General features: G+C 35.2%; 1 protein-coding gene across 4 annotated transcripts in view; it reads left to right on the top strand.

The window, feature by feature from the left end:
- The window catches only part of ZC3H13 (zinc finger CCCH-type containing 13), a 47480-nt gene that overhangs the window by 1000 nt on the left and 27258 nt on the right, over nucleotides 1-19222 (top strand). For 3 of the 4 annotated variants that reach the window (XM_061353069.1, XM_061353065.1, XM_061353068.1), the window contains exons 2-5: nucleotides 5160-5285; nucleotides 5725-5834; nucleotides 11175-11286; nucleotides 17863-17971. In XM_061353069.1, coding sequence (XP_061209053.1) covers nucleotides 5169-5285; nucleotides 5725-5834; nucleotides 11175-11286; nucleotides 17863-17971 — 448 coding nt within the window. In that variant the 5' untranslated portion in view covers nucleotides 5160-5168. The remainder of the gene's footprint in view (nucleotides 1-5159; nucleotides 5286-5724; nucleotides 5835-11174; nucleotides 11287-17862; nucleotides 17972-19222) is intronic. The other variant, XM_061353066.1, reaches the window with a different exon arrangement.

The raw sequence follows: 19222 nt of genomic DNA, 5'->3' as shown, positions 1-19222 counted from the left end.
GGCTGTGCCCAAAATAATCCATTCCACTCCTCAGCATGCTTGGTATGGTGTGACAACGTGCTAATGTGGTGCTCCAATTTACAAATTGTCTAACAAACTTGGCATGAAGGCATAGTGAACTGGGGTCTGTCTGCACAAGTCTGCATAGACTGTCCCTTAGTCTGGTGGATCATCTTCTTTGAGAATTTTGTTAGACAAGATATGGAATACTGGATACTTTCTTTTGTGATGCTAGGGCCTGATTTTTTAATTAATTTATTTACATGTAGAAAGCCAACTGTGATTTTATACTTGTGAAAACATAACTAGCAGTTGCTTATCACTACTAGTGAAGGAACACCGTATGTTAAATGAGAGGTAGGGTCAACTTAATATGGTGACGGGTTGACAGCACAGAGTTGTTAAAATAAACTTGGAATAATTTCTAGGGTTTTGTCAAACAGGCTTCTTTGTGGGAGTTAAAAGTGTTAGACTGACATCATATAAATGTGCAGCCAGTATTTGGCTAGTTTTCTGAAAGATGGGTAACAATGCATTTTACTATTTTTAGCATTATTTTTAGGTAGTAAACCCTTGGAGCTCCTTCCAGTATCTATTTTGTTAGTAGCGTCATATGGAAACATTAACACTGTAATCAGAAACAAAACCTTTTCAGGTAAAAGCTTTTCATGTGGAAAAGTGGAGGGAAGCACTGGCATATTCCTCTTCCTAAGGTGTTACTTAGTTGTCAACAGGTATTAATTTATCATAGGGTGTTACAATCAGTTTGTGCCTGAACTCGTGTAGGATTTTAAAACTACAAGTTTGTTTGTTACTTTAAATGGCATATTATTTGTCAGTTCACAGATAGGATTTTCTTAATGTTTAACCTGTGTGTGATGTGCATGTATGCATGCACAGACATTGATTGACATGCCTACTAGGGACGTCTTGGACTTTCTTGAACAAATGATATTTCATTATATTTTTTTCTGAACTTTGCTGTTGTTCTGTTACATCTCAGTTTGTGGATGTCCTGTAGAAGCAGGATTGTTTTTTGCAAATGACTGGATTAGGTTTTTCTAGTAGAAAAGCAGGTGTTTCAGGTGTGCTCCTATTGATCGTGGCTTATGTAATATCATACTTCTTTTGAAAGAAAAATGCTAAGCATGCTTGACCCCATAATGGAAGAGTACTGATAATAAAAATACAGAATTTCATTGAATGTTGTGTTATTCGTCATGCTTCATTGGTTTCAGTTACTTGGAGTATACTAGGTATACTCACTTCTCTCAAGTCTGTCTTACGTTTTAGATTTACTCATGAGGTAACACTCTGAGATACATTTTATTTCAAATGGTAGTATATTTAATGTCATTAACACTTAGTCTCTCACCCAGGAAAAGTTATTCCATTTAGAGAATAACATAGATTCGTCTGTAGGTTATTGTAGTGTTAAAATATTCCTAAATTATTACTAACAATTCCTTTGGATCTTATTTATGTATTGGAAAGTGATACTTTACAGTCAAAACCTTAGCTATAGAATTTATTTTAGGAGTATAAGGTTAATTTTGCTTAGCAGTAGTAAGCTGTTTCAGAAGTTGCAGATGCTTCAGTGCCCCTAGGTAGATAGAGCAATACAGTATCATGTACTTGAAATATAGAAGTACATAATTTTCTACTTGGGAACTTAAAAAAAATAATAATTATGGAAGTAGTTAGCTGAAATGTTGAAATATGAATGCTCAGGGCTCAGCCCACACTGATAATCAGTGTTTTCTAATCCATGTCATTGTTTGATAAGGAGATGTTAGTTCAGAGACACAGGCATTTGGTGGAAAGGAAAATCGTTGAACTGGCCATTAGTGTGGGATTTATTGCAGAATGGTGATCTTCAAGGGTAAAGCAATGTAAGATGAAAATGAGGGAGAATTGAGCAAGTTATCGGAATTTTGTGGGATGTTCCATTTCAATTGTTCTTGATTATCCATTAACATGCAGTCTGAAAAATCTGGAAATGAAACAGTTTTGGTTTTCCACTTATAGTACTTGTTTATAAGAAAGGAAACTTGTCAGTAACATAAAACTTACTGTTAGGCATTTGAGGTTTTCAGCTGCAATATTGTTTAAATAGTGTCTTTATTTTTCCAACTTGCTTGGGCTTTTGAAGAATGAGAATGGAACTGGCTACATTTCCAGATACAGTCTCTCAAATGTAATGCTTGACATAGTGAAAATTCCTCAGTTTGCCTGTGAATAACATGTCTGGGCTGTAAACCTTCAGCCTGTATAACAGTTATATTCACTTAAAGTGAAATCTCGTACATTTTTGGTTGCAGGAGCAACCAGAAGAACCCTTGTGATAGAATTGACAGAATGCTACCTAAAATGGTACATTTTTATGTTTGTTACTCTTACCTTTATTTATTTATTTATTTAACATAGGGTTTTTTTACAAACCATAGAAAAATCAGGGTTGGTTGGCATTCTCTTAATTTCCTTATAGGAAATTATTGGCCGAAAAGTCAGGTAGTTGGAATGAAGTTACCTGTTCAGTTATGATGTTGTTTCCCCCTTCTTCCTCTGCATGTCTAGAACTAGCCTCTTAAGCTTAGTCACCATCTTAACTTCCCATAGAAGTTAATTCAAAGAAAGTAATATTTGCTGGATAAAAAGTAAAATTTAAAATAAGGTGTTTTGCCTCTGTTTCCTTGAAAATAGAAGAACATTGAAATTAGGAGGCAAAATAAAGGTAAATTTTATGTATTATGTACTACTATCATGTTAGTGTGTACTGTACTTGCGTATTAGATGCACTCATTTTATCTGTCCTTCATGTGTTGAACCTTCTCCCTATGCCATTGCCAGTGCCGTTCTGCTAACCCTTTTTATTTCAGATATAGCTCTTTTTAGTGCAAATATTTAAACCAAAATCAGTATTTCATATATGATCGTCTTATTAAAAATGCTTTTGCATATGTGAGTCAATTTTTTTATCCTCTGTTAAAGTGTGTAGCTGCATGAAACCTTACAAATTCAGTGGGGGTTTTGCTGACATGCAGTTGGAAACAATCCTGAAATGGAAGGGTGCTCAGCTGGGTGAGATGTGGTATTGTTTTGCTTTCTACCTTTAATGGTTTATTCTGTCAGACTTTGTAACTACTGCTGCACATTGAGCTGTCCACAATGACTCCTAATTATTTTTCTCAGAAGACTGGACTAATTCAAACTCATCAAGTATTTAGATAAAACCATTTCTCCTTGTGTGCATTACATTTTATTTATTTGCATTTCATCTGCTGTTGTATAACTCAATTTTCTAACTCAGGTAGATCTTTCTGGAAATCTCTGTTCTCCACAGTTTTTACTAACCTAAGTAATTTTCAACTACTGGCAAATTCTACTGTTTCACTGTCTGCTTCCACTAATTGTTAAGCATTGTTTTTAATGTCTGGTATACAATACATGGCTAACTTCTACCATGTCTGAGCATCTTGGTTAATGTCTTGGTTATCTGAAACTTACTTACGATAGAGATCAAATTCTTCAGATAATCGAAGAGTTGGAGAAGTAGTCATTAGAACTGAGCTGAGAAATCTCTCTCAAGTACATAGTTTAAGCTTGCTTTCTTCTGTTGCTTGTAAAGGAGCTATAGTGCCTAGAAAGAGCTTCAGCACAATTTTCTTTGTAGGAAGTGCACAAATGATAGTCTTGTAGGGAAGCCTTGTCATTGAAGTAACCATAGGATTCAGATAATGAAGTTCCATCAAAAGAAAAGCAAGAAAAAACAAGTATTATCCAGATAGCAAGTGTAAAATATGTACAGCAGTGTTACTTTTTTTTTGTGTACATTTGTCCACATTTATACTTCTTTTTTTTTTTTTTTCTTTCTGTGGAATGGAACCTTACAATCTGGATGCTACGGGAATATACTTCTGATCAGATCAGTGAAAATTTGCAGTAATCCAGTCTGAAGGACTGTTAGCTTAAATTTGTATTATTCTGACTGTATAGATGAGCTTTTCGTGACATATGGATAGGGGCAGAAGAGATAGCAGAAGGGTAGGTGGTTAGAGTTTGCCTAATGTTCTGAGTAATGAGTTCTAGAGTGATGGCACTGTGACAAAGAGGTGATTTTTTTGAGCTGTATGTAAGTCATCCAGAAACTGGCAGATTTTCCCAGACTGAAATAATTTCAGTGTAGATCAAGTAGAATTTAAACAATGGACAATGGTTTTTGGACTCCAGTTTGCCCTTTTTTGTACAATCTGTCTCGAAATATGTATCTTCTCATTTTTTTTTTTTTAAAGGTTTTTTTTTTCTGTATTCAGTAACTCAGGTAGGAGAAATTGTGATTTATTTATCAAACTTATGCTGTATTTGCTTTCAAATTTTATTTTTTTTTTAAAGCAAGGAGTTACTTCTTAAGCATATCGCTGTTTTGTGGGGGGGTTTGTTTGGGTTTTTTGTTTGTTTTTTGTTTTGTTTGCTTTTGAGGTTGGTGTTTTTTGTGGGTGAGGTTTTTTTGGTTCAACTTTTTGTTTCTTTTGTTTTTGGTTTTTGTTTTGTCTTTTTTTTTGTAAACTCAGGTGATTGCAAATAGTTGTAGGATACAAGTCAGTAACAAATACAGACTGGATGGTATCAAGGTGATGTGCAGTATGATATCAAGTTGGTATTTCACACATCAAAATGAGGGGGGTGGATAGAGCTCTCATTTTCTGGGTATCTGCTTCTGAAAATGGGAGCCATTACTTAGTTTCTTAGAACCTGTTTCCGAGAAGTTGGTGAAGTAATATTAAAGGTTCTTTTTACCTTGAGTCACTTCAGCTCCTGCACATAAAATACATGTTGAAGGAAAACATCTGTTCTATGTGGTGTTTGGTACCAAAATGAATAACATATCATATGATCTTTCCCAAAGGGAAGCTGAAGAGTCCAAAACAGGTCATAAAATAAAATGAAGAACTATCATTACTGGTGCTTAGCTGACTTGTTCAAATCAGAGGCATTCCTTGTTATTAAATACATTTCACCATTTATGACTTTTATTCTTTCTTCATCATCTCTGCAGCAACTCTTGCAACGTGTATCATACTATTTTATTAATGTGAGTTCAGTGTCCATAGCCTCAAACTGAAGGATTTTACAGTTTTGCTTTTTTTTTTTGGTTGAAGTAGTACAAAATGTCAAAAATTAGAAGGAAGGTCACAGTGGAAAATACCAAGACCATATCCGATAGCACTTCCCGAAGACCCAGTGTGTTTGAAAGGCTTGGACCCAGCACTGGAAGTACTGCAGAGGTGAGTTGTAAAAGTGTTCTTCTTCTCCTCTCCACCCCAGCATCTTCTTTTCCAGGATTTAGGTGGTGGGAAAGTGTAGCTCACAAGTACCAAATACTCAGATGTCACTGATATTAGTAAAGGTGAAAAGAACTCCTTAACGCATGGATGTTCAACATACTAATAACTAGAATATTCAGATAACGTGTGTTGTCCCAGCTTCTGGAGAGGATCAGTATACTGTACATATTAATGGATTTTACACCAACCTAAATTTTTCTCTGCCAGACCTGATGCTTATTGTTGGGTTTTGTCTTTTTTTTTAAATTATATTACTGGTGGACAGAAATTGCAGATAAATGGGAGTTAATGTGGAGTCATTTGTTTGTTCTGCCACACTCACACCAATGGTATTTCCAGAAATGAGTGTGAAATTCACCCAGTGATGTCTGTCTCTTAGACACAGTGCCGTAACTGGCTGAAGACTGGCAACTGCCTCTATGGGAACACATGTAGATTCGTACATGGCCCTTCACCACGAGGTAAAGGCTATAGCAGCAGTTATAGAAGGTAAATCAAGAACTCACTTTGAATTCTTCACATGCTGTAGGAAAAATAGCTTTTGCAACTATGTCTTTTGTTTTGTTTTGCTTTGTATTTTTAAGTGAAATGCTGTTGTGTGCCTAACAGTATGTTTTATCAATAACCAGTTGCATTGTGAAGCTGCTCAAGACAATTTAGGCAACTTGCAGTGGGTTTCTCAGGATGTGTGTGTATGTAGCTTTAAAAAATGAACAGAATCCACTGAATGCAGATTAATGTCTTACGTTACTTGAAATGGGAAGTTTAAGTTTAACACTTTTTTCTATAGTGTCACCGCAGCTTCTGATATGCCTTTCTGTCCTTTACTAAAATGCTGTCTTGCAGCTAATTTCTGCAGCGTTCGCATACTTGCAGCCCTTTTACCTTTGCTATATTGTTTGATGAATAAGGTGTCTATCCTTTCTCTCCTGTTGTGAGAAAACAATTCTCTTCAAGATGTAGTTCTATGACTTTATCTGTCAGATACAGAACAGATATCCTGCATCATAGGAGGTGATACAAAAAGTAACTCCATTTTTCAAATGAGAGTATTTTTACTTTGCCTCTTCATTTGTTACTGTAATTTAAAAGTACTGGGTGTCTCAACTGTCCTTTTTGTGACGTAACACCTTACTTAACTGAAACAAAACGTGGCAGTAACTTTGTAATATTCTTGCTATGAAGAACAAAAAATACAGTTTCACCATAGTACGTCTTTGTATGAAGGCTTCACATTTTAGAAACAACTGCCCTTCATAATGCTACAGTAGTGTCAGTGTTGCCTCTAGATTACAGATGGGCACACCAAAGTAGCAAAGTGTAAAGCCACAACAGGAAGGTTGGCATGAGGTTAGGGTTCTGTTTCTGTCTCTTTTTCCTAGACTTGTGGCATACTCAGGATGATCTTGACTTGACTTGTTTGATCTTCCATTGTTTCTAAGGTGGTAGCAGCTGGGATACAAAATACATCACTGAGTTTAATGTTTCTTTCAGTGTGTAAAAAATTTTACTCTGTTCTGTACTGAATGTTCCAAATGGGAAAAATGAGTGATTTACTGGTAGAAATTAAATGTTAAAACTTTTAGAATGTCACTTTCTCCTTGCTTTCAGTGTTTGGAACACTCAGTGCGTAGTTCTGCTTGGTCATTTGAAGAAAAGTGACATTTCTTTTAATGATTAAAGCTGTGTTTCTGCTTCACTGTCACTACTGACATTTAAGAATAAAATCAGTTTACTTCTTTTTATTGCTAACTTTTTTACTGGGACTATATGAAAAAGTCAAAGGACAAATCTTGCTATTTATCTGCTTGACACATTTAACATTTAAGTGTTCTTAAAAAGGGTGAGGAAGCCTCTACCTGCCTTCCACATACACATACATACACACCATAACAGAGAAACAAAAAAAGCATGCTTATCTTCAGAAGTTTCTGGTAATACCTCATGGCCAGTCACAGAAAAAACTGATTTATGTACATGATAAAATGATGACGATTTCATGCTGTCTAACATTACAGAGATTTTTACAAATGTTATCCAGAATTTTGAATGCAGTTTTATTGGCTTCTTGGAAGCCAAGCTCATGCTGCTTCCACAGCAGTTCAGTTCAAGCAGTATTCTTGTTCTGGTATCTGGAACAACATAATGGTGATTCAGCCAGAGCTGCTGATGAAGGCTTTTGTCTGTTTTGCAAGCAGTTTGGTAGGACAAAGCAAGTCTTGCTGCCTTTCTGTCTTGCCCTTTCAGTTTCATACCTATCTGAAATAAATCTCGCTGTTAATGGTTTTTATCTGACAATAACGCCTCCCAAAACTCAGTCTCACCAGGCAGTAGGAAAATTTGACTCTAAAGTGTGAAGAAGACTCTTTAAGTTTAGTTTAACTCCGTTTCTTCATTAATGCTGCTTCTCACAGCATGAATTTTAATCTTGCTGTTGTGAAAAAGGGAACCTAGCATGTTTGAGCATGCAAACCTTCCCTGGCATTAAGAATTTGTTAATAGACCTGTCAGTCTTCCAGGCATCCAAAGTATGGAGAAGCTAACAAGAAAAGAGCTGTGTGTAAACCTGCTATCCCACAAGGAATTTTCCTCTTTTGCTCCACTTGTAAATTGTTGAGTAGCTGCTTGGCAGCTTCCTGCTGGTTCCCTTATACCATATACATATGTATCTATGCCATTGTAATGTCTCTTTCTTAGCCTGTGATCATGTTCATTCTGGATCATTAAACCATTTTTAAAACCAAACCAGTAGTGATACTGGGTAAGACCTTACAGATTTCGTGAGGTTCAAATACTGTTGTATGGGAAACTGAAAAAAATGGGACAATATTTCATGAGTAGTTATAATATGTACATTACACACTAATAATTGTCATTTGCTAATGCCTGCACGTGTGCACACAAACATACACAGGTATGCTCGAAAAGTATGTTGTAATGTGTGCCTGCTTCTGGGTAGTTACTCCTGACACTGTTAAGAGGCAAATGGAGGGACTGTTACAAATGTGTATTTCCTAACCAAGCTGCTGAATATGCAGAACTGAACTGTTGCACAAGTAATGCGGTTTAAAATTGCTTAATGTCACTGCTTAAATTTTGAAATGATGCAATTCTGCATTTTAGGCCCTACCTAAGCCCATCACAAAATATAAAGTCATTTTTTTGTTGAGTAGTTTTCTGCTTTCAGTGTACAGGGATAATGCTTTGGAGCCTTTTGTGTGAAAGGTTCTACCAGTTGCAGTCCAGCCACACATTTAACTGTAGAGGTAAAACTGTAGTTACCTGTTGGAATTCAGCAGCGTGCATTACCTGTAATAATCAAAGATCCTTTTTGGAGGGGGAGCAAGTGGAAGGTTAGGTAGAAAAGCGAAATTAAAGTTGTATACCTGAAAGAAAAATCAGACCAGCTTGTTTTTCTATGCATTAAGTTAACGTATCTGAAAACTGTTCATTTTTCTGAATAATTGTTTCTTAAAATTTGACAAATTTTCAGTCTTACTTTATTAGACTTTTTTTGGGGATTATGATGATTTTGGGGAAGAACTGCTAGGATGGTTACCATGACGCTTTGTCCCAGTGTTCTCCTAAAGCTGAAGAAGAAAAGAAAAGAAACAAACAAACAAAACATAACATAAAACCAAAAACAAAACAAACAAAAAAAAACCACCCAAAAATAAATTAAAAAAAAACCACACTAAAACCCCACTAACAAACCCAAGCCTGAAGCTGTAGCTTTTTTAAATTTCTGTGATTTCTTGGTAACTTTTGTAATCTTTAAGTAGGTTTGAATAATATGTTTTTTCTTCCCTGACATACTAAAAAGGATATTAATTAAGGGTGAAATGGTTTCAGTGTTTTTTCACTCTGGTATATACCTTTTTCTTTCTTTTTTTTTTAAAAAAGGTATTAAAAACCAAGTACATGAGCTGCATTCAGTGGAAGTTCTGTTGCTTTCTCCTTTAGCTACTGTTTTATATACCTGAAATTGCTCCTGTTGAGGAACAATGTTACAGTAGCTTATATTTTTTTGCCTTTAAGATTAATGTTCACTTTCACAAACTCAAATCCTTTCTGCCATAGCTAAGTATTAATAAAAATTAAGGCATGTATTGCCTGTATAATGTTTGAAACAGTTTATTTGTTGAGGTAGCTGATGGTTGGAATGCTTCAGAGTGTTTCCATAATGCAAAGGAATTATTTTTCTAAGATGGGTGAGGTGAAGAAAAAAAAGCTTAATACCTTTGCTATTTTAATACCTTTTCTAAAGTCAAATGCTTTAAACAAAGAAGATAACTTGCTTATATTTGTATGCTGGATATTATTTGATCCTTAGTGCTGAAAGAAGCAGCATGCTACCGTTTTGTACCTTTCGTCCAGTCTAGATTGACCTGTATTTAAAACTTCATGAAGAATTAAATGTATTTAAAATGAGAGCAGTCACTGGTCTTTTTCTTCTTGGATCCTGAAACACTTAGCCTTATGGCACAATTTAAAGAATTAAATATTGACAACATTGCAAAAGACGAAGTGGAAACCGATTACTGTTTTTCAGATATGCACAGGTTGAAAATGAAATCATTAATTTAGATTTTTGTATGCATAAACTGTGAAGGACAGTTTATGACGTACTTATGTGACAGAGGCAGAGTGGGAGAAATGACGCTTTCTAAATGGAAACCCTAATTCAGTCTGAAAAACAAGTGCAGACTTTCTTATTCAAATAGTACACATAACTTCTAATCAACTAAGGCAGTATCAATTATCTCTTTATGATTCTTTAGTGTAAGCTGATAGGTACAGATCCAGCACATTCATACATCTTATTTCGTGGAAGAATCTGTAGTTAACAGCTGACAGCCATCATGGAAATAAAAAACTCAGTATCAGTCCAGTTTTATATGAAGAGAAAATTTGTTTTCTTGAACTGAGAGATCATATGAAGCAGCTCTTACATCCATCCCCTTTGCTTAAGAACTTGTTTGAATGCAAATGTTGTTATCTTTAAACTCATAAAGGATAAAGAACTTGTGAATACATACTAAGGTGACAAAATTACATAGATGTGATAGGATAGGATGTTCCCTTCCTGTAATACCTTTTTACAGAAAATACATGTTAATGTTACATGACTGCTAGGGTTCATCCAATATTTTATAATGAAGTAACAAAGTTATTACATTACTGCAAAATGTAAAATAGAGGAGACCTCCAGGAGCGAATTTCTGGTGCATGGTCTTGCAAGAGGGTTTTTTTTGTGGCAGTCTTGCTAAGGCTGTGGGAGAATGGCACTTAGGTCATGTTATATCCACTTGCAGGCTTCATCTGTATTCAGAGTTGTGCTTGTGTGTGAATATCGTTGCTAGTCTAAAGTAATTTGACTCTGCATTAATTGTGTTTTTATATATATATACACATATATATAAAATATATATATTAAAATGGTGCAGCTTAGAATATGGAGAAGGCTAAAATTATCTTGAAAGACTTGATAAGAGTGATTGTGGAACACAGTGATGGTCAGAAAAAGATTTATTCTGGATAAGATCACCTGAAGCTGATCTAGAGTAGGAACCAAGTCATGTCATATACTTGTACATGTAATTTTTCTTCTTAGGATCAAGTCTTCCTTGATGTTCTGAAAGAGTTGTTTTTTTAGAATGCTTAAGCCCATTAGTACAAAGTATTTTTTTTTTTTTCATTCATCTGTTTCACTTATGGGTGGGAGGTTTAGCTTCTTTATGTATATGCTAAATAAAAAAACCCAATAGCTTGTATTTGTTTAGAAACAGTCCCACAGAACTGGTTATATTACCTTTCTGTATTAAACAGGTCACCGGAAAGACCCACTGGAGATCTTCGGGAAAGGATGAAGAACAAACGTCAAGATGTTGAAGCAGAGCCACAGAAGCGAAGTACAGAGGAATCGTCCTCTCCTGTTAGGGTAAGAATGGAGTTTGCAGAACTCCAGAATCCCTCAGTAGCAATTGGGCAATGTGTCCTAGAAGCCTGATCGTGGTGACTTGTAATATTTAAAATGTTTTAATGAACTGATCATTTTGTACATAACATGTGGCATATTTTATTATGAAGTGTCTTAACAACTGTATTATATTGCAATTTTGTAGCACTTTCTGGTCTTGTGGTGCCCAAAGACTTTTACAAACCCCACAGACTAAAATACATTATGGATACTGATATTTATTATTTAATAACGTTGCAGACTCTGGTTATTACCAGGAAAGTGTATTAACTGTTGTTCCAATCATCCACTGTTTTTCCCCCCAGCAGTTACTCATATCCATTGTTCACATGCATTCTGATTCCAGTTTTTCCAAATTCGCTTTTGATGAGACCACACAGTTAGTGTTGTGCTGGTTCATTTCACCTTCCTCCTCACAGACTGATCAGCCATCCCAACTGCTCAGTTTTTGGATTTTGCAAAACATTCATCCATTATCATTCTCATTTTCTTATCTTTCTGCAGCCCTATACCCCTGAAATATCAGAACTTACTTATTTTTAAATCGTATTATCTGTTCCTGATGTTACAAATGAATAGAGGCAGAGTTGGTAGTGTGACCCTGAACCCGTGTAACAATAGCACCAGTGTATTCCTGCATCATGTTTTTTAAGACCATTTTCATATGAATAACAACTAAAAATTTTTATCTGTGAAAACTCAGGTTTGCTTCTGCAGGTATTAACAGCATTCTGTTTTTATTTCCTCTTGGTCTGTTCCTACTTGCTGTATAAAATGAATTTTTATGTCAGGTGTAAAGAAATCAACAGCAGCTGCTATCATTAAATTAAGAGAATGGCTTACCTTTCAATCATGTTTTCAGTTGCTGTTAATTTATGTAAACTTTTGATCTTCTTACTCTTGAATGTGTTTCTTTTATTTTTCTAATAGTTTGAATAAACTGTTCAGTTATTGAGTACATGGTTGGTGGGAGAAGTGTTTTTGTCCAACCGTTATTAAAAATTTATCATAACTTCTTCTGTCCAACTGACAACTGTACAACTCTGATTTTGATGTAATTCTTACTTTTGGTAAGAATTAATGCTTTTATAGTGTTCTATTAATGTAATAATAAAATACTTTTAAACAACTAAAACCCAAATAAAGATGAACTTGAAGCAGGAATCAAAAAGGATCATAGAATTAGTGGGTCTGTTGAAGTACCCAAGAATTATTTACAGGGTAAGCACACTGCAGAGGAAAAAAATTTACTCTGCTTCAATCTCATAAAACAGAAGGCTGAGGAAACCACTAAGCTTTTATGCTATTTACATGGAGGCAACTTTGAAATGTGGGATATCCAAAGAAAATTTTCTGGAACAATAGATGAAGGGGGACAGTCATCAAGAGTTGCATTGCAAAGAACCAGGATATCTAAAAGAACAGAAGACTGAACTGACTGAACTGCTAACAAAAATCTTGCTCCATCATTAGAGCTACCACTATGATGGAGATCTAATATCTGATGTTTCCATCTCTTACTAAAGCTTTTGGGATAACAGAGGAGCTGGATAAGAAATCTTAACTTTGTTTTGAAATAATGAAAAGTAGCTTGTTCCATAAAAAGTTTCCTAATTGTATTTTTTTTTTTTTTTTTGAAAGAGCAGCACTGTTCCTGCAGGCAGAATTTGTGCTTCACCAGCCTACTAGCACGAAACTTTAACAGAGCGTAGGGGTTAAGAAAGAGCTGTTTGATACAGGTGAAACCTTAATAGCTTCCTTTGAAACAAGTCTTTTGAGGCATATGAGGTAGTCGAAGAATAGCAAGTATAATATTGTCAGGTTTAGAAGCTAGCTAAGGGGAAAATTTTAGATTAATTTCAAATGATAAAGTTACAGAGGATGTTATGGTGCTTCATCTAAAGAGCTATAACTTTTTAAGAATGTGAAAAAAATGTTGGATATCCCTAATGTCAAACTTTACAGAAGATATGAAAACAGTTGATATGAAAACAAGATTACTAAAGTCTGAGGAACGCCACAGAGGTTGGGGAAAGATAGTTTTTGTCAGTACAATGGCAGGTGAAACTTGGTGTTGGCAAGTGCAAGGTAATGCAAAATTAAGAATGTATTTAAAACAAAGAATCATGAATGAATATTTGAAAAGTAACTGAAGCCATCCCGTAGAAAAAGAAGTTATTGTGGACAGCTCAATAAAACTATCTGTTCAAAGTACAGTCACAGTTGCAGAAGCAAACACTCATATATAAAAATGGAATAGAAAATGATCAATATTATGTTGTAGAAATTCATGGTCCAGTTTTATTTGAAATGCTGTTTGGTTATGATCACCTGCATGCAAGAAGATACAAAGTATTATTGAAGTGGGCAACGAAGTGAGAGACTGGAGAGAAAAAAAGAGCATGTGGCGAATGTATGTAATGTATGGTTGAGATAATGTAAATTAGATGCGTCATGTTCATACTTTATCCAAGTAGAAAGAGTGGCAAATTTTAAATGATGAGGGGAAATGCTGTTTATGTTTTATATGACAATTTTACCTGATTGCCAGAAGATACATTAAAAAACCGAATAGATTCCACAAAAAGTTGAGACAATGTAACTAGTATAAAATCATCTTAGAAGACATTTCTTGTGCTTTGGAGACGTAAGATAACTAGTGCAATCTATGTGTATTTAGGATGAAACTTCCTGTAAGGACAGCTTATAGAATATTTTCCTTAAATCTTCATGTCTTCTACTGTTATTTTCAGAGACAATATGCTGCGTTACGTGGACAACTACATTGAACTCAGTTGTTTCTTTATTTCTCAGATTTGTGCTCAGAATTATTTCAGCACTGTCTGTAGTGTATCAAATATGATACAAATAGAGTAGGTTCGTGCTGCTACTGTATTTAGTTGGAAATTTTTATGTTGAAATTTTCTCTGCATTATGAAGACGGCTACATTGGAGTATATGAAGTATTAGCTAAAGTGTTACCTGGGAGGTGTGTGTGATTTGGGAGAAATAGTTGGAAGAACTTAATGTACATTTAGGAAAGGTTTTTTGTAAGGATTGTATATTACCTGTTTTGTATCTCAGCTCTTTATCAGTATGGCGTTTGAATATGTCTACTAGAAATGGAAGTCAGCATTGTCTTCCATCTCTGAAATGGAAACAGTACCTTTAATTTCAGGGAAACTTCAGATTCAGGATTTCTTGTACATTTGTGTAGTGTGGTAGTAATTTACGCTATAAAGGTATTATACCTAGAGCAAAATAGTACTGTGCTTGCCTAAAAGATTCTATCTGTAATACTTGATAGCATATTTTAGATTTAAAGGAATCTGTGCTTTTGAATTAGTTTATATTTCTGCTTTGTGTGCATGTGCTGATAAGGCTGAAACTGAAGTTTCTGCCTTGTAAGAATTGTAGGTTGTAAGAGTCTTATAAATACTCTCTCTGCTGGTGTTGGTAAAATAATACTGCTTGGCTAGAAGTATGTTTTGCCAACTGAATGAGTCCTTTTGTGCTTGGCCAGACTCCTCTGGCTGTGGTGGGAAATTCATTCAAGTAGGCATCAAGTCTTGTGCTGTAGGGTGCTGGTAATATCTTAACGGGGTGTGGAACTTCAACTTAAGTAGATGTTAAGTTAAATAAAATCTCACAGAATTCAGACATAATGTTGTGGGTTTTTTGTTTTGGTTTTTTTCCTAAGTAGCATTTCTTCTGAATGACAAATTAACCGATAATTAAACTGTAATCATCTAACACATGTAAATAGTTTAACTGTGAGCACATACCTGAGAACAGCAAGATAAGGTCTACTAACTTGTTTACTCTTAGGACAATCCACAATTTCTTTATTTTTTATTTTTTAAATAAATATATTATCGTGAAAGTTTATTATTTCTTGCCTAGTAAATGGGATTTTTTCAGAGTCTGCAGAAAAATAGTTCACAAGTGTGGTTAAATTTGATACAGCGTCTTCAAGTACAAGTCAAAGACATTCTGCTGGCCTTTGGAGCTTGACTTACTTTATTCCTGGCTTATTAAGGAAGAGACAAAAAAAAATATCTATGAATTACAAGCAGGTCTATGTGAAGGAAATATTTCCCATAATATGAGGGAATTAAATGTGTTGTAAGTGGAACAAGCACAATGGAAGGAATACCTTGAAGATTTTTGCAGTGAGAAAATTCAAATATGTCTTCTAATCATCATAATTTAAATTCTTTATTTGTGACCACAGAAATAAATACTCAATTTCTAAACTGAGATTTGTTTTTCAAGATGCAGTGTTACCAGAATCTTTCTCCTGGCAAATAAACTGAAGTCATGTAGTGTATTAATGGGCTCAGATCAAGTTGTCCAGATTTGTAAAATAGCATGCTTGCATAAAAATTGTCCATTCCCCTCCCCTATATTCAATAATTCAATAAAATTCCTTTCATAGATGTTTTTGCTCTCAGTTCTTCTGTAGAAGTATAATTGTGCCACTACTGAACCACTCCACTAAAAGGAGAAAATATAGGTTGTTTGTAGATGCTTATGTTTGGTTGTGAGCTTGGAGATGTAGGCAAGATGTAAGCAATACTACACAGGTTGTGTAGTATTGCATAGTATAAAATGTGTATTTCAGTTTGCTAGTAAGAAGTAGTGTTGGACTAATAGAAACTAGTGTTTGTATTTCAGAAATTGTTTATTGTTTGCTTATATTGTAGGAGTTGGAGTATACAGTGGAAGTACACAGTTTAATACAACAGATGTAGTCTTTCAAGGAGGACAGTCTAGAAATATTAAGTTATTCTAGGAAACTAAAGAGTGGTTGCAGGGCAGGCTTGTTGATGAAGTTAGGATTTTCAAATGTCACTAGAGGAATTTTCTTTTAATGTAACTTGCTTTGTATAGTACAGTTCTTGGACTTAGACTGAAATGTCTTTAGTACATCTTGTGGTGATGGCTTAGGTGATGTCAGTAGCCAACACGACTTGATAGGTTACCATCTTGTGCATCATTTTAGAGATCCTGTCATGAAATGGGGAAAGCTGTCTGTCCCCTCCCCCCACCTTTTTTTTCCTTATTCTACAAGCTGCTTTAAATTAAATATGACACAAATTAATTTTTTACTGTGAAACTGCTTTGTGTTCCATAGCGACTGTTCGCTTTTGAGCCTGTCTGAGCCTTTGAATATGGTACACTGAATGCATCAAGATGAGGGGCTTGAGAGTAACTGTGCTGAAGTATCTGGTTTAGTTCACTAGGTAAAATAAATACAGTACTTGTTCTGTCATCATATCATTAAGCTAGGGATAAGATTTTAACATTTAGGGAGTAAAAAGGAATAGTTGAATTTTACTTACTTGGGAGTGACTATTCACAAGCTTAGGTTACTTCCTTACTGTATTTCTAAGGTGATGTTAAGGATTGAAATTAAGTAAAAATCAAAGTCCCAGTAAGAAATAGCTAGTGAAATTCTCAGGTATCTCCTTCTCTTGGTATAAAAGCAAAGGTTTCTACATATCAACACTGAAGAATCCCCAAAAGGCAAAAGAAGGCACTATGGGAGGTGAGAACAAAAGGGATATGGAACAGACTTTCATTATTTGCTCTTTCTGGTTTCCTACTTAGTAAATTAACCTGAGATACTTCTAAGCTTGAATGTTCTTTTCTTTTTTCTTTTTTTTTTTTTTTCTAATAGTGAAAGAACTTTGTCCTGTGCTCCACTTGATCTTAGGTAGATTATTTAAGGAATGTCACTTCAGCAGCGGCAGTGATCTAACTATGTATCAATTACTACTGGAATTTAGCTGGGGAGAAAAAACAACACGGGTTCAGTTACCGTATGAAATGTCTTTCCTGTAAGAACAGTCTTTGGCTTCCTTAGGAGTCCACAGGACCATCTGCCACATGCACAATGGTGCTGCTGCAATAGTTAGACTTGTGTGATAGCTCAGGGCCAGTGAAGGTTCAAATATAAAAGTATCAACCAAACTTGATCCCAGTGTGTTGCTTTAGCCTTTCCTCGCCCCCGCCCCTTCCTTCTGCCAGCCAAGTTTTTTTTTATTATTTATTATTTCCCCAAATTCTTTATCCTGTGGAGAGTTAAATCATTCAGCTTCTGAGGCTTACCTGCCTTGCTATAAGTATTCTTATTTACAGCTGAGAACTCTCACTTAAGCTGGTAAAATTATACTCTTCCAATGTTTGTTAAGATATCAGCTCAAGAACCTGATCTGTTCTTTCACTTCCTGTTTTAAACTGTTCTCTGATACATGCTTGTTTCTTGCCCTGCCCCTAAACCTTCTTACTTTATGAAACCTTTCTTCTCGTTTCCCCATCTGCTGTTTGCATACTGATTATTTGAAATTGCGTTTGATCATGTTGCCTGTGGAATCTCTGCTTACTTAAGAAGGTATTTGTTCAGCAGGCTAAAGGGAGAAATACTTTTTGAACTATACAAAAAGAAGCTGCCAAAATGCCATGTAAAATGTGCCTTCTTCAGTCTTCTAAAATAAAAATGTTTACTCTAATGCAGCATTTTTCCCCCTATAGAAAGAGTCTTCAAGAGGAAGACACAGGGAAAAAGAGGATATCAAAATTACAAAGGAGAGAACACCAGAAAGTGAAGAGGAAAATGGGGATTGGGAAACAAATAGAGAAGGTAAGTGTAATGAAACGAATGGTCCCTCTACAGCTCAATGAATTACAAGATTACTGGGCTGTATGTAAAGTAGAATGTTTGAAGATTTGGTCTCTAAACAGAATACTTTTATGCAGTAGCCATTAATTTTTAGTTCTGGAGGTGAGCAAAGAAGCAGTGTGCTTTGTAGTTGGACTGCTACAGTGCTAAAACCAACTTATTTTAAAAACGCATGCATTTTTTCCCTTTTAAGGCTCCTCAAGACACCAAGAAACTTGGCCTTAGGCTACTCCATAACGGAATCTTTCACATTTAGATCACTAGTTGAATCCAAGTTACATCCAAAGTAATTTCAGAATTGAGCAGTCTGAGGAGAGAGAGTAACTCATTTGAATTAAAAAGTCAGCAGTGTTTTGTTGCATAATTTGTAGTGGTATAGACTGTCTCATTAGAAGGGCTTTATTGGATGAGTATAACAACAGCTCAGCAGCTGAAGGCAGCACTCTGAAAACAGGAATGGTAGGAGTCTTGCATTACCTTCTGTACTCATTTTTGGTTTTGTGGACTTTTTCTTTTTGTTTAGTGATTAAAAGCTGATTTTGTTGTCCTTGTTTATAATGCTTGTCCGCTTGAGGAAAAGAATGTTTTCTCCTGAGTTTCACTTTTGTTAGAGACCAAGCTCACCTGACAGTGAAATTATGACTGATTATAATGAACTGTAGTGTTTGTGTAGTTTTGTGTCAGTGCTTCAGAAGTAGTTACAATATTGCAATAGAAGATGAGAATCCTGATCCATTCTAAGTGAATTTGGATATAGTGAAGGTATTTGCAATAAAGTATACTACAAGTTGTTTTGGGGATGAAGTTCCTCTGTAAATTTCATTAAATAGGTGACTTTAGCATGTAAGGTAAGTGTTGCAAATACTGTTTTGCATGTCACAGTGCCTGAATGGAAGCTGTGATACATTTTCACTCCTTTCTAAATTTTCTTTTCAGCATGAATCAAGAAACAGCAGCCTATGACATGTAGAATCTTAAGTTAAAAAAGTTTGGAACATAGAGCCCTCAAGTCTTATATAAATACATAGTATGAATATCTGAAGTTCTACACATTGAGGCTTTCATCTTGAAAACTATGTTTTATTCAAAATAATGTTGATTGTAGCTATATAACTGTAGTAGAATTGCTGTCTGTTAAGTTCTACTGAGTGCTGTATAAGCAGGTAGATGAATTGGGAAAGAACCTATGCTGTTAGGAGCTGTACCTCTCTA

The sequence above is a fragment of the Neopsephotus bourkii genome, unplaced genomic scaffold, assembly GCF_033783945.1.
Source record: "Neopsephotus bourkii isolate Nb327-2 ecotype Australia unplaced genomic scaffold, CSIRO-AGI_Nbou_v1 NB_663, whole genome shotgun sequence".
Classification (NCBI taxonomy): Eukaryota; Metazoa; Chordata; class Aves; order Psittaciformes; family Psittacidae; genus Neopsephotus; species Neopsephotus bourkii.
Note: the sequence above shows the minus strand (reverse complement) of the source record. Positions and strands in the feature narration are given on the sequence as shown.